The sequence below is a fragment of the Spea bombifrons genome, chromosome 13 (genome assembly GCF_027358695.1).
Source record: "Spea bombifrons isolate aSpeBom1 chromosome 13, aSpeBom1.2.pri, whole genome shotgun sequence".
In the NCBI taxonomy this organism is placed as follows: domain Eukaryota; kingdom Metazoa; phylum Chordata; class Amphibia; order Anura; family Pelobatidae; genus Spea; species Spea bombifrons.
Window position 1 is genome coordinate 19,623,334 of NC_071099.1, and position 15,500 is coordinate 19,638,833.

At 42.2% G+C, this 15,500-nt stretch overlaps 2 protein-coding genes across 3 annotated transcripts; one reads left to right on the forward strand and one right to left on the reverse strand.

The window, feature by feature from the left end:
- The first annotated feature begins 2,856 nt into the window (after positions 1-2,856).
- On the forward strand, positions 2,857-5,869 carry KLHL10 (kelch like family member 10). Its single transcript, XM_053453604.1, has 4 exons — positions 2,857-3,291; positions 3,848-4,465; positions 4,866-5,015; positions 5,504-5,869. The coding sequence occupies exons 1-4, from the start codon at positions 2,872-2,874 to the stop codon at positions 5,867-5,869; spliced, it is 1,554 nt and encodes a 517-aa protein (XP_053309579.1). The 5' UTR covers positions 2,857-2,871.
- A 1,218-nt stretch (positions 5,870-7,087) lies between these two features.
- Positions 7,088-12,864, reverse strand: KLHL11 (kelch like family member 11). 2 transcript variants are annotated; one of them, XM_053453437.1, is made up of 3 exons: positions 12,227-12,864; positions 8,497-9,925; positions 7,088-7,287 (listed from the first exon to the last, which is right to left on the reverse strand). In XM_053453437.1, the coding sequence occupies exons 1-3, from the start codon at positions 12,664-12,666 to the stop codon at positions 7,255-7,257; spliced, it is 1,902 nt and encodes a 633-aa protein (XP_053309412.1). In that variant the 5' UTR covers positions 12,667-12,864; the 3' UTR covers positions 7,088-7,254. The 2 variants fall into 2 exon arrangements, with proteins under 2 accessions (XP_053309412.1, XP_053309411.1); XM_053453436.1 differs by lacking the exon at positions 7,088-7,287 and having other exon boundaries at positions 8,332-9,925.
- Between the last annotated feature and the right edge of the window lie 2,636 nt (positions 12,865-15,500).

Genomic DNA, 15,500 nt, shown 5'->3' on the forward strand with positions numbered 1-15,500 from the left:
GCCTCTCATGGAAGAGCTTGGTTGCCTCTGTATAACGCGTAGGTTACATCACAGAAATGTCACAAACATCACGTCGCAGATTTGTGGATTCACTAAAAAATCAATTGTGGTGGACAATATAAAACGGTATCAAAAGAAAGGACCATCTGCCCTTCAAATAAAAAGAAAACGATATAAACTGTATAGAAAACTAAACATGTAAAGGAAAGTCATGATCGAACAAGCATATGATAAAAATGTCACTAGGGTGTGAAAAACCCTGGCCATGAAAAGGTTAAAGGACCATCCGGCAACGATCTTTAGAGTCCTTGACTCCTCATATTGCGCGATCCAAACAATAAAATAAATAAGACAAAATTCCAAAACTGTGACGGAAGCAGAGGCGTAACTTCCATGGGCCAAAAGGGGCAACTGCTCAAAGCGTCTGAGGGGTACGCTGAAGAGACCCAATGGCCATGCCCAAGTACCTCATTCCACATCAAAAAGTGGATGTAATGTCAGACGGGGCAATCGGACCGTTCCCCATAATAACATCGAGCCTAGATAATTCACAGCTGCAATACTAAATCCTACAGTTTCCATAATCAAACAATTTGCATGGGTTCTGGCACAAAAATAAAGGGGCACAAGAGCCTCTTAAAAATAGTTCCCAAAATAAGCCCTCACAGAAACTTAAATATAGGTAAATTCATTAATTATTAAATGCCAAAATTCATATAGGAGCAGCATCTGTGTGAATCACCACAAGAAGATATAAAATATATGAATTCTATTAAATTATGTTTATTATATTAAATAGACATAATTAATTACATAAACCGGATTATAACATCATCAATAAATCATTTTAATCAATATAGTGCTAGTTCCATACAAAAATAAACATTCATATCAAAACAACATCATCCCTCGGGGTCTTATATCACAAACAATGAAAAAAGAAAAATACAAACAGTGCAGCTATTGGAACGTATTGTCTAAATAATAATACTGCAAGCTATTAGTGTACAGAGGTCACGAAAAGTGATCGGCAGAACCCCCCCCATGCATTTTCAAGGGGGCATCAATTTAAAAAGACCCAAAGTATTACATGCTTTGTATTTTACTGTCTTAAATATGTCTTTAACTCCAAACCCAACTGTGCCATCTATCTATCTATCTATCTATCAATATAAGGAATATTGGGAATATATGGAATATGGGGAATATTGGGAATATGGGGAATATATGGAATATTGGGAATATGGGGAATACAGGGAATATAGGGAATATGGGGAATATAGGGAATATTGGGAATATGGGGAATACAGGGAATATAGGGAATATAGGGAATATAGGGAAAGGTGCGTCTATCATCCAGGAGTCACCCCGATACACAGCATTAAGGTTGAGTATAGTTATACTACTCTTAAAGCTCAGCTGTCTCTGTTTTTACATATAACATAGTGTATAAAAAAATCTATGCTTCAGCAGGTGGAGACGCTAAGAAAGCCATTTTATTTAAACTTGGTTTATATAATCAAGCTGACCAAGCTTAAACCTTATCAGTCAGTTCAAAAAAAGACACAGCCTTTCAATGTTTTTGAACACACTATGATGTCATAAAATGCTAAACAGACACGAGCTCCCATCTCAGTACAGAGAGGCTGTTTTGAAGATACCTGGAAGGAGCAGAATACAGAGATCAGGGGTTTGCCACCACAGCCTAAGGTGCAACACGATGGATTTGGAAAAAAGATTCTCCCCTTCAGACATTCGTCTGAGAAAGATGCAGCGGAGAATGAGTGCCACGGCCTGCACCATCTTTAATGAGCTCAGGCTGGAGGGCAAACTATGTGATGTAGTTATCAAGGTGGACCGCTTCGAGTTTAATGCTCACAAGAACATCCTATGCAGCTGTAGCTCTTATTTTAGGTCAGTATTTTAGGTCAGTATTGAGCTTCTAGACTTATTTCTCAATGAAGATTCAACCTCTGTACAAAATATTTCATGACTAAATAGATTGTGTAACAAATAAATACGTGACATTTTTGCATTTGGTTAATACTTTGACTGCCGCGTAATAAATGGTTGGCTTCATAGTTGGGCTTGGCATGTGCTAGGCCAAGTGGACCTATGAAGAAAATCATGCTCTTCTTGTAAGAGAAGCTCCCTGTGGTTTGCCCCTAGTCAGTGAGTTGAAACTGCAGCTGTCCTACAAACACCTTCTTTAGTGAATAAACTTGGTTTAGCCAACACACAAAGTGTAAACCTGAAAAGGCGAGTACAAGGGGTATTCATTTGGATATAATTATGAATAATTATCTTTCTCAAATGACTTTGTCAATTTGGGGAGCGGGAATAAAGATATTAGAGTAGGTCAAACTTGTAACTATACAAAGATGGTTGGTCCATTTCACAAGAACTTGGTGGAATCCATACTGAAACATCGTGAGCACCACCAATAAGTACTGTCCATATAAGCAGACCTAGCAACCGTCTAGTGTCCCCATTGGCCTACGGACCCCGTTATAGGGGTGAAATGTGACAAGTGTGGCACAAATCCTACGTAAAGCTGTAGCCATCATATTTCTTTTCAATAAATGACTTTCCTACGGTCATGACTAATTACGATTTTGTTGTGTCTATTAATTATAGGGTCCAATAAATTTTGAGTACGGCCTTTAAACACCAGAGTTACCCGATCGCCCTGGTCTTTTGCTGGTTTTGTGCATAATTCTGACAAGAATCCCTAACTACACTAAAGTATGCTAAATACATTGCTTTGCTTTTTTGGTTATGTTCTCTGTTTCCTTCAGCAGAGCTCTATTTACAAACGGTTGGAATAACACAGATAGAAAGGTATACGACATTCCAGGCGTGAATCCCGAAATGATGAAACTGATCATAGAGTACGCTTACACCAGAGCAGTGCCCATTACGGTTTATAACGTGGAGGAGCTCTTGATTGCAGCTGATCAATTCAACATCATGGGGATTGTCAGAGAATGCAGCGATTTTCTAAAGACCGAGTTGTGCTTGGAAAATTGTATCGGTATCCGCAAGATCACAGATCACTACTACTGCCCGGAGCTGCGCCAGAAAGCCTATATGTTCATCCTCCATCATTTCGAAGAAATGGTGAAGGTATCAGAGGAATTCCTAGAGCTGACGGTGATGGAACTCATAGATATCATAGATAAAGATGAGCTGAATATCAAGCAAGAAGATGCAGTGTTTGAGGCCATCTTAAAGTGGATCAGCCATGATCAATCAAGACGCAAGATCCATGTCTCCATCCTGCTTCCTAAGGTACATTGGGACCTTTCCCTTATGGCCGTAGAGTATAGGTTACTTAGCAGAAATGACCAAATGGTAGATGTAGCTTCGATTAAAAAAAAGATATCTTACAATTACATGTCCCACAGGTAGAAATTAAAGAGTTAAGATGTGTTATTGCAGTTATAGTAAAATATTTTTCCAATACCACTTAATTTCTACAGCCTTATCATACATTGTGATTTTTGTATAAAACATCCAATATATTTAAATAAATTGTAATTGCGTATTCTTTGGATTAACTACCTGCCATCATACAGGAGTTATGTTACATTACAGTAAAATGTATCTAATTATATATATATATATATACAGAGATAGCTTTAGGTTGTTACATTAAGTGAAATAACTCACCTATATGGCAAAACATTTGGTTAACAATCCATTTAGATTTTCTTTGTATCGTACAATTATTTCTTCTTGCCATTTTGTCATACGTTGGTAGTTGTATATGTTGCCCATTAAGTTAAATAACATGCAAAAGAAAAATTTTGGTAAATATTTAAACTATTGTGGCTCCGTTTAACAGCTTCGATTAGGACTGATGCATGCAGAATATTTTATGAATAATGTCAAAAACAATAACTATGTGAAGGAAAATGAGGAATGCAAGCCCATAATTATCAACGCTCTCAAAGCCATGTATGACCTCAATATGAACGGACCATCAAATTCATACTTCACAAACCCGTTGACTAGACCACGTCTTCCTTACTGCATCTTGTTTGCTATCGGTGGCTGGAGTGGGGGAAGCCCAACTAACGCCATCGAGGCTTATGATTCCCGTGCCGATCGATGGATAAATGTTACTTGCGAGGAAGAGAACCCAAGGGCGTATCACGGTGCAGCATATTTAAAAGGCTTTGTCTACGTCATTGGGGGATTCGATAGCGTTGACTATTTCAACAGCGTAAAGCGTTTTGATCCAGTAAATAAAACATGGCACCAGGTAGCTCCAATGCACTCTAGAAGATGTTACGTCAGCGTCGCTGTACTGGATAGCTTCATTTATGCTATGGGAGGATTTGATGGTTATGTACGACTTAATTCCGTGGAAAGATACCACCCAGAGACCAATCAGTGGACTCTGATTGAACCTATGCATGAGCAAAGGAGTGACGCTAGTGCCACCACACTGTCTGGAAAGGTAAGCTGCTGTCAAAACCTATGAAAGACTATACAGGCGGGATACCTCTCCTTTTTCAAACATTCAATTCTATATCCCATTATCAAAAAGAATAAATAAGACCTCACATAAATATTTAATAATATATCTCATTCACAAGAATAAATTAGACTTCACACACTCCTAGTCTACTCTTGTAGACAATTCTCTCTCAGGTTCTACATTCTCTTGGGATCCAAAAATTATTTTGCCCTACCTTTCTTTCTTTATTGCGGGCTAGCACCTCATTAATTCTTTTCACAGCATGTATACACTAGGGTTCTGTCCTAGATCCTCTTCTCTTTTGTCTGTATACCCTCTACCAGGGGGAACCTTATTATACATGACCTTTTTATGGAAGTATTTGTTTTTATATCCTCAGGTCTATATATGCGGTGGTTTTAATGGCAATGAGTGCCTATTAACAGCTGAGGTTTATAACCCAAAGACAAACCAGTGGAGCACGATTGCCCCCATGAGGAGCAGGCGCAGCGGGATAGGTGTCATCGCCTACGGAGACCAAGTCTATGCTGTAAGTTGCAGTGATCTTGAATTGTTCAGATTAAAATACTTTACTATTTTCTTTACCATTACAGAATTGAAATTAAAAGGCTAGTCATCTACATAACCGGTTTACATAGAATTCACAATGCCCCCAGTTTGTAAAACCTAGGTTACATTAAAAAAAAGAAAATTTCTTGTAAAACCTATTAATATGATTTCATATTTCCATTAAAGTCTGATCTTAAACTTTTACTAGGAGTCTATACTTTACTGTATATACTGCGGACCACAAGCTTCTGTTCCTCTAAGAAGATTAGATTTTAACATAATTATTACAATGTATTATTATCAGTCTAATATTTTGCCCAGTTTCCCGTTTGGCAACAAAAATAGCACCAAAAAACAGAAGCTTTTTCCTCCCAAACAACGGATCCCATGATGCTACATCTAGAAAATTGATGAAGCACCAGAGATAACTCTGTTTACTATTGGTTAGCCGTTTGTAATCTGTTGCAGGTAGGTGGATTTGATGGTGCTAACCGACTACGCAGTGCTGAGTGCTACCATCCTGCCTCAAACAGTTGGCATAACATCCCGACTATGTTCAACCCACGCAGCAACTTTGGCATTGAGGTAGTAGACGACTTACTGTTTGTGGTGGGAGGCTTCAACGGCTTCTCCACAACCTTCAACGTCGAGTGCTATGATGAGAAGGCCGACGAGTGGTACGACGCCAATGACATGCACGTATATCGCAGTGCCTTGAGCTGCTGCGTCGTTCCTGGCCTCCCCAACGTCCGAGAGTATTCGGCCCGCCGGGACATACTTTCACCCAGAGAAGAGGTCAAATCATCATCCTCTACTAGCATACTGTCAATATGACTACAATAACACTAAGAAGTCCCTGAAAGGATAACTACGCCGGGACTCAGCATCCTAAATAAAAGAACGTGGCAAGCTTTAAACTAAATATCTATCAATGTACCAATTATTATAAATCAATGTAGCATGGCGGCAATGCTTCGACTGCAAATGCTTCAGGCTGTTATTCCACGCTCTCGTTTAACAAAGACCTCCTTTAGGTCGTACGCGCATTAGCAGGCATGAACTCGGCATAACTTCCACAACGTAAAATGACAGGGACACCGTGGCTTTTATTAGTCCATTTATTACACAGGCAATAATAGAAGGAATATTAGCTTGAAACTACATACAAATGCATTTGGTCCAAGCATAACTTAAGACACAGTAAAACGGGGTAGTTTGTTACAAAACCAGACACTGAGTGTATGTTAAATGAGCAAAGTACTGGTCTTTTTTGTTTTATACACAAAAGTGGATTAAATCAGATGGCTTATCATCGCCACACAAAGCAGGCGCATGGCAGCATATTAAGGGAGCCTCAGTTGTAAAAGGTTTCTGTAAATACTGTTTCATTAACTCGATTTTATTCAGGTTTCAGCAAAAAGGACAGACTGACGCGACTCCGGAACATGGCGAAACCGTCTATCTTACTATTAAATGAAGTAGAGCGTATGTTATAGTCTAGCTTAAAGTGCACACATAGCCAACACTTTCCTTTTTTGTGAAATGGAAATACTGCAATGTATTCACCGTTATCAAAACACATTTCAACAAAACGTTGTAAACTGCAACTATTATTTATTTGATAAAAGGTAATGTAAACAAAACAGTTATTTAAGACGCCTGGCAGGTTTAACCCCAGAACCAGAACACGGATCAATGCTATTATAACCAAATATTCGTTACACGGAAGTGGAAGGGAACGGTATCCAACTGGTAGCTCTCCAGCTATCGCTGAACTACAACTCCTACATATCTCAGCCAGCATTGAGCTGCCCACAACGACACTGCAGCAAGGACATCCCTAGGGTGGTACGGGGCAACTGTAAACTTGTGGCGGCCTTTTACTTACCCTGCCATAAGAGAACGCTGTCAAAACATCTTCACGCTGCCGGAAAGTTGGGATCCATTACCTAGGGTCCAGACACTGTCAGATAAACACTGGATTTCCATAAATTCACCCCCCCCCCCATTATACTTTCTTTGTACTCTAAAATTACTTTAAATTAAAGGCAATAAGTGCAGGGCCTGGTCTATGTTTTGTGCTCCCCAAAGGATGGCCCTTGCTGCATATCACAGGAGTTATGGTACAACAACGGCTGGACAACCAGAAGTTAGCATTTGTGAAGTAAAATGTGGCAACAACATGCAGTGAAAACTAACACTCCATGCCAACCCAACACTTACCAAAAAACAGGGTTAGGAGTACAGATTACCTGCAAAAACAAAAAAAAAGCAAGCAATCTTCAATGGAAAAACATACATTATATCCACGTGCCAAAAATACATGGAAGAATGTGTACCACAGCCTGTGAGCACACGCGATGTCCCCATTTTGCTGTCCTTAATGAAAAGCGTCTTTATAAAGAATCAATGAGCCGGTATCAGAATGCATAAACATGCCTATGGACATGGAGAAACACAAGGTGGTATGTGATAGGCTCTGATATCGGATTTTAAATTAAAATGTATGTTGCAGGATATTAAAAAAAAAAAAAAACATTTTAAAGGGGCAATGTATACAAAGTTGCTCCCAAACATGGAGTGGCAAGGGGTGGAAATACTGTCTAGAACACTCGAGTAACAGCTGTAGTTTGTGTTGTCAAAAGTACCCACATAAGAGACAGACGGAATATGTCTTGTAAGGATGGTAGAATAAGGGGTGGCATTGTAGCTGAACAAAGGGAAAAGGGACAAAGAAAACTGATGAAAAACAGCTTAAGGTATAGGTGAGACAACCATTAAAGGTTCAATCCTTGATAAGAGTCAAGGAAGTCTGTACAACTCGTGTATTTACATAGCAATACATACTGGTTTTAGTAACTTAAAGTGGCATCTCCTACATATAAGACTCCACAAGAATGGATCACAGTTTGACGAAACCCAGTTAAAAGTACAAGGATGAGGTTCACAAATGCAACCAGTTGTTGACAATTACAGAATATCTTCGGAGGCAATGTTTCCTGATGCCAGGGGCTAAAATACTTTGGGTAAATAACCATGGAATGTTTTGGTGCCACGTGTCTTTTTTGACAGGTTCCAGATTAGCCCAAAGTTTCATATACCTATAGATATATATCTATATGTGTATATATAGGCAGAAGTAATATGCCTACATTTAAATTCATAGGCTTGCTAGAGTGTTTGACACTCGTGTATGTAAACACTTCGTGCTATTCTTTAAGTATAGTTTAAAATATTCTTAAATTTGTTGAACTACAAAAAAAAAGGACTTAATGTGCAAACAGCATCTAAAAAGAGCTTCAAGCAGGATTTTAGCATTCAATCTGAGAACGGGGGGTACGACGCAAATTCATATTGTGCCGATGTAACTCCATCTGTCGAATTCTATCCTTCTGCCACAGAAGATTTGGAGGCATGGGGTACTTCTGGTGACCATGGAGGTATCTGAAAGGAATCCTTACATGGCAGGCAGTGGCGCGGCACCGCGGTTGGGGCATGGGGGGAAGTAGCATCCAGCGTTTGCGCTCAGAGCAGTAACGATAAGCTTCTTTCCTGTATTGCTTGTCAATGTCATCACTGTTCTTCCAGCCACCAATAATAAAAACATCATCTTTAAAGTAACAGATAGCAGCCCCTTCAATGCTAAGGACCTCAGGAGGCAAACTTTCAAGTATTTCACTTTGAGTCTGTCTACTAATCTTGCTCTGAGCCTCTTCCACAGTCACAGAGAAGCTCTTGGGGCAGCAGGAGGCTGTGTTGTAGAAGTTGGTGCAGGCCACAGACATCTGGAACGTACAGTAATTGTCCAGCAAGGGGAGAGACTCTACGTCCTGCCACCTACTGCTTTCGATGTCATATCTGCAGTTAATGGTTCTAAGACCATCCTCATTGTCGCTGTCGACTGGAGTACGAGCAGTAATGTAGACAAAACGATCCTCCACACTTACAGCCTTAACATCGCGCAGGATCTTCGGGGCACTCTCCAGGATTTGCCATTTATCTTGCTCTGGGTCATAAACAGTAACATCTTTGAAACCTGGGCTGAAGTTCCCATGCCCACCTATGCTGTAGAGATTGCCCTTGACAGACACCAGACCAAAGGAGTGTTTGCGGGTGATTAGGTTGCTGACCGGTTCCCAAATATTTCTGTTTGGGTTGTACCTCTCTACAGTCTTGGCAAAGCCAGGCTCCATAGAACCAGCCACATAGACATAACAATCAGTAGCCATCACTGCATGACCATCAAGGTGATTGTGAATGTGTGGTAAATTCACCCAGCGGTCCTCATGAATGAAATAACCAACACACTCACTTAAGTAATCCCCTCCTTCTGATACTCCACCAATCACCATGATTACATCCATATTCTGGCCAAACCGTGGTAAGGAAGTCATGTGATTGGCCAGTGGTTGAAAGTGACCAGATTGAATGTTTTCTGACCTTAAAGCATGTCCTTCAACAGCTTCAGCCACCAACTTCAAGCAAGCTTCATTACCAGCCACCAGCCTTTCTGACTTTACATTTCGTGTAAGGTAAGTGGGTTTCATTTGGGATAGTCTAAGAAGTTTAAACAATTCCTCAAAATATTTTTCCCTCTCATCAGCACTTTTCTGAATCCATTTCAAAATGGCTTCAAACAGAACCTCTTCAGAATCCACAGTAATCTCTGGGTCAGACAGCCAGTCTCTAACAAGATGGAACGGAAGCGTATAGAACTCATCGTCCTCAATTACCTTAAAAAAGTTCCTACGAATCATGTCGGCAGATTTTAGAGCCAGCTGGCTAAGTGTATACATATGCGCTAAGCTATGGATGGCCACGCAGTTCGACAGGTTGAGCTTTTTCTTCAAAAATTCCCCACAGAACTCCTTGAGGCGTAACAACAAAAATCTAAAACGGAAAAAAACAAACAGACCATGTTAAATAATTTACTTTGCTGCAAAATACAAACTTTACTGCTGACAATTAAGTAGCTTTTCGTGTTCTGTATAAAATCTATGAATATATCCATCTTCCAAGAATATAAGGTTTGCTCATAATTGTAACTGATTGGCTCCCAAGGTCTACGCAAATTTTCACGCCTGACAATATTTTGAGCACATACTAAAATTAGTATTTTGAAGTGTAACTAATAAAACACGTCATTAAAAGAAAAAGTTATTCAACACATATTTTTCTTCAATGTTTATCATCATATAACCAACCTATGACCAACCTCTCTCTCTATGCCTCATTTCTACCAATAACTTCTTCATTCTGTCTCTCGCACTTCTCACCTCATTCTCATCTTTTCTTTCATGACGGGCATTCTTCAGCTTTCTATGCACGTAGTTCATTTCAATCTCTCATGGTTATTAAAAACATTTTCAGTAAGCAAAGGAGCAGGAGGGCAGGAGACCACCCAATATGTGCAGAAAGGACTCTTTCCTTCTGGGGGGAGGTAATTATGGAACGTTCAACCGCTTTACACACGGAAGTGCATGAGGGTTGAGTGTTACCTTGTAACTAAAGTTACCTTTAATCCACTAAAGGAGCTGAAGTGTTAGAATGAACTGTTGGTGAAATCGAGTAACCGGCGCATTTTAGTCTCAATCTGAAATAAATGAGAATTCTCAAACAAATGGGGAAACAATGGGGCGAGACAATGAACACACTAGCTGAGAACAAACTCCACCATGACATTGATGGATACTAAACAACCCAAAATAAGTCATTTCAACTACGGATGGGTCTCTTTTTCTGCTTTGTTTTTGATATAGAGATCTCCTGACACCGGATCAGAGAGACATTTAGGTTAATCCCATTAAAGAAAGATTTCGGACATGGCATTTTAAAAAAATAAATAAATAAAAAAATACGTTTCTGTGCTCAGTAAATCAAAGCAGATCTGCTCAGCATAAGTCCCCATTGAAGGTGCTGTTCCACTTAGCGAGAACACTACTTGTGCTCTCTAGTATGTTAAGCAAGCAAACCTTAGCAGATAAATCATCGTATTATTCCCTTAGAAGGTTTTATCACATAAAAACACAGAAACTTTTAAGATGCTTTTCAGTTTCCATGGCAACAATTCTTTTTAGGTCACATGAAAAGTGTTAAATATATACAACAGTACATAAATATGAACGGGCTTTTTTTTCAAAGTTTGTATCCTTCGTGACAATGGATGTTTTACCATTTCTGCAGTGTTTATTTTTCTTCTCTCTCATTTAGGGGTTCCATGGCATTTGCAAAAAACACCACTATCATTTAAAGGGACCACGCAGTATTACACGCATTAAAGTGCATACGATGGCTGGAGCGTCCCTTTAAGACTTCTAAACATGAACGAATGGCATCAACTACTCACAGCTAGCTTTTTATTTTTTTTCTTCTTATCTCTTGCTAACAGAATACACGGTGCTTTACTTTGAAGCGTACGCCGTCGTAATAAAACATGTTCGCAGAGACAGACGACAGCCTGGCACCGATACATTATCGGTACAACGACAGATCATGCAAAGCCAGGGAAACACAGATGTAGCTCACCAGTTGCGGACAGAGTGCAAAGCCCTTAATCCCAAACTACCGGACTGTCATCTGAAAACACAAATACACCCGGCGTAAGAATCCAGCCCCACGAACACCCGCCTGAACCCAAAAACAGCGTCAGCCCAAATGCCGTCTTTTAGCGTAACTAAATTAATAAAAAATGTCTATTTTTTGCAATTAGTTTGGCGTTTAACCGCAGACCTGAGTCACATAGCGCCAGGACCGGTACAGAAGCCAAGCGAATGACCGTATGAGCCTTTTAAATAAAAATCATTAAAGAAGTAAATCTAAGCAAACATCTGGCGCAATCTCCGCGGCAACAAACTGAATTATCACATTTAAGATACTTCTCCAGAGGGACCCAATGGCCTGTCACACCAGAGGCCTCACCTGTCACGCCCGAGGCCTCACCTGTCACACCAGAGGCCTCACCTGTCACACCCGAGGCCTCACCTGTCACACCCGAGGCCTCACCTGTCACACCCGAGGCCTCACCTGTCACACCCGAGGCCTCACCTGTCACACCAGAGGCCTCACCTGTCACGCCCGAGGCCTCACCTGTCACGCCCGAGGCCTCACCTGTCACGCCAGAGGCCTCACCTGTCACGCCAGAGGCCTCACCTGTCACACCCGAGGCCTCACCTGTCACACCCGAGGCCTCACCTGTCAGAAAGCTCCAACACCTCATGCACGTTTCCGGTGCAGACTCTGATTTGCCCGGTGTACATGTATTGGATGACAGCCTCCACGGTCTCCAGGTCCGGGCCCGGCTCTGAGCTCCACTTCATGTCCACCCTCCCAGAGCGGGATTCCTCAAACTGCCCAGACAGGAGCGGGGCGAAGTAATCCGTGGCCGCAGCCAAGACCGAGCGGTGTGCCGGGAACTCCCGACCCCCTGCCCCGCCGCCAAACACCAGAGTCATGTCACAGAACAGGCCTTGCTTCCTCTGCTCATTCTGCCTCCACGCCAGATCCGAACAGTGAGTTCCAGACAGGAAAACTTCCGCCTCGCTGTCCTCCGGGGGCCCATCTCGCGGTTCCGAGTCTTCCTGTTGGTGTTGAGGTGACGGCGACGATGCTGTCATAGCCAACGCCGCCGCCATCTTGGTCTCCAATAGCGAGAAACCACCGGTTGTCAAACGAAGTACGTACAACGTAAACAAGTTTGTCTGTTTACCAGGAACTCCTGCTCAGCCACTACCTGCCGCACAAACTCAACCAATCACCGGTTAGTTCAGATTAAAAAATATTCACGCGAAATGATGACGTAGCTACAAGTTCCGTAAATCACTAAACACTAGAGAAGCGTAATAATACGCTGCTCTTTCTACTCGGTATTTAGAGCTCGATAGTTGACAAGTAACTGCAGCGACGGTACCGGTTACCCATTTTATCAACAAGTGATCGAGGCTGTCGGGGCATCGGATGGACTCAGTACCTGCATGGTGGTCTCCAGGGCTGCCGGATTCGTAACGGAAAAACTGGTCTTAATACAGCGTAACAGTAAAAACGACCCCCGCACCCGCCCTTCCGTTATGCTGCCACACTCACAAAAGTTTGCACTCCGTTATTAAATGTGAAATACGCACACATTAAAGTTTGCACTCCAATACTGAAGGGGTTAACGACACACACAGAGACTGTGCACTCCAGCAAAGATGAGACTTGGGTTTGAGTGCCTGTTGGGTCCGCCGATGGTCCAGCTGGTCCTCCAAGACACACACAGCCCGGACACAGTCAGTAAGTCACACGAGTCCGGCCCAAATCACATGAAAAATAAAAGCTGGCTGATCCGGTCAAGCGGTAATGTCACCGAAACCGGCCGCTACACTGCAGGAGGGCGATGCGGCCGTGCGGGAAGACCTGACCTTTTCGGGGCTTAGGGATAAGGACCAAACAAGACCAGTACAAGACTGGTAACGCTGAGACGTTTCCACAGCAATATAGTCCAAAAGGATATAAAGCACCAGACCAGCAAATCAAAAGCCGATATAGCCAGATTTTTCAGAGGATGTAAACGTCTGCGATGAAGAAGGGCAAAAGCATGACCCGTAACAGGACCCTTACCGCTATATCACAAGCGGCATGACCCGTAACGGGACCCTTACCGCTATATCACAAACGGCACGACCTGTAACAGGACCCTTACCGCTATATCACAAGCGGCATGACCCGTAATGGGACCCTTACCCCAAAATCACAAGCGATATGACCCGTAACAGGACCCTTACCCCAAAATCACAAGCGATATGACCCGTAACAGGACCCTTACCCCAAAATCACAAGCGATATGACCCGTAACAGGACCCTTACCCCAAAATCACAAGCGATATGACCCGTAACAGGACCCTTACCCCAAAATCACAAGCGATATGACCCGTAACAGGACCCTTACCCCAAAATCACAAGCGACGTTACCCGTAACAGGACCCTTACCCCAAAATCACAAGCGATATGACCCGTAACAGGACCCTTACCCCAAAATCACAAGCGACGTTACCCGTAACAGGACCCTTACCCCCAAATCACAAGCGATATGACCCGTAACAGGACCCTTACCCCAAAATCACAAGCGACGTTACCCGTAACAGGACCCTTACCCCAAAATCACAAGCGATATGACCCGTAACAGGACCCTTACCCCAAAATCACAAGCGACGTTACCCGTAACAGGACCCTTACCCCAAAATCACAAGCGGCATGACCCGTAACAGGACCCTTTCCCCAAAATCACAAGCGATATGACCCGTAACAGGACCCTTACCCCAAAATCACAAGCGACGTTACCCGTAACAGGACCCTTACCCCAAAATCACAAGCGATATGACCCGTAACAGGACCCTTACCCCAAAATCACAAGCGACGTTACCCGTAACAGGACCCTTACCCCAAAATCACAAGCGGCATGACCCGTAACAGGACCCTTACCCCAAAATCACAAGCGGCATGGCCTGTAACAGGACCCTTACCCCAAAATTACAAGCGGCATGACCCGTAACAGGGCTCTCACCGCAATATCACATAGAGCTCACGTGATGTATCACACATGCCACAAAGGGTGGCAAATTTTACCTTACTTACCCACTTTGATGGCAACAGACTTCTGTCAATGAGTGTAATGTTTCAGTCTTCAGTGGCAGTTACTGGTCAAACCTATATTAACCCCTACAGCACCAGGGAGATTTTCATACCCTACAGACCGTCGGTTGATTCAACCATCATTCCTCTTTCTCATGAATAATGTACCCACACAAACCCCAAGGCAGATAGGGCTTTCTTTTGATACTTTTTTTTTTTTTTTAATATATATATATATCATAGTCCAAAGATTTAGCAGGAATTTATTAAAAACTACAGAAAAAAAAGGAAAACCAAACTCACACTTTTCAGAGCTGTCTTGTGTAAAATGTCATTAAGATAGTTAAAGTGACAAAAAATTCCCCCAAAATGAAATAATTCAAGACTTCTAATTTATGACGTTTCAATATATTTCTGACGAGGGCAAACATTAGAACAGGGGCGCCCAACCTGCGGCCCTCCAGCTGCTGCAGGACTACATCTCCCATAATGCTCTTTCAGCTAAGGGGCTGGAGATGTAGTCCTGCAGCAGCTGGAGGGCCGCAGGTTGGACGCCCCTGCATTAGAAGGTGTATCTGACCGTTTCAAAGATGTTTCTTACATTTAATAAGCTGCAATATCAAAGAGCCTATGAACGATTTGGATAGCGGTAGCGCCGCCATCGCAAAATACTTCTGCACTTTTTTCATTTACCAACGCTTCCATAATTTTCACATTCTGTTTGCCACCTGTCTCATTTGGGACTGTTTAGCAGCCCCCAACCCATTCAAGATAATCCAACAAAACTAGACAACCCAGGGTATGTCCCTAGGAGTGTTTGGCTGCCAGTCACTGCCAACGTCAAGTTTGTTTTTTTAAT

Coding starts and splice junctions, on each gene's coding strand:
- KLHL11 (XM_053453436.1), bottom strand. CDS start 12,666: ATGGCGGCGGCGTTGGCTATGACAGCATCGTCGCCGTCACCTCAACAC. Junction 9,926..12,226: donor GTGTTGGAGCTTTCTGACAG/GTGAGGCCTCGG, acceptor TTTCCGTTTTAG/ATTTTTGTTGTTACGCCTCA.
- KLHL10 (XM_053453604.1), top strand. CDS start 2,872: ATGATGAAACTGATCATAGAGTACGCTTACACCAGAGCAGTGCCCATT. Junction 3,292..3,847: donor TCTCCATCCTGCTTCCTAAG/GTACATTGGGAC, acceptor TCCGTTTAACAG/CTTCGATTAGGACTGATGCA. Junction 4,466..4,865: donor CCACCACACTGTCTGGAAAG/GTAAGCTGCTGT, acceptor TTATATCCTCAG/GTCTATATATGCGGTGGTTT.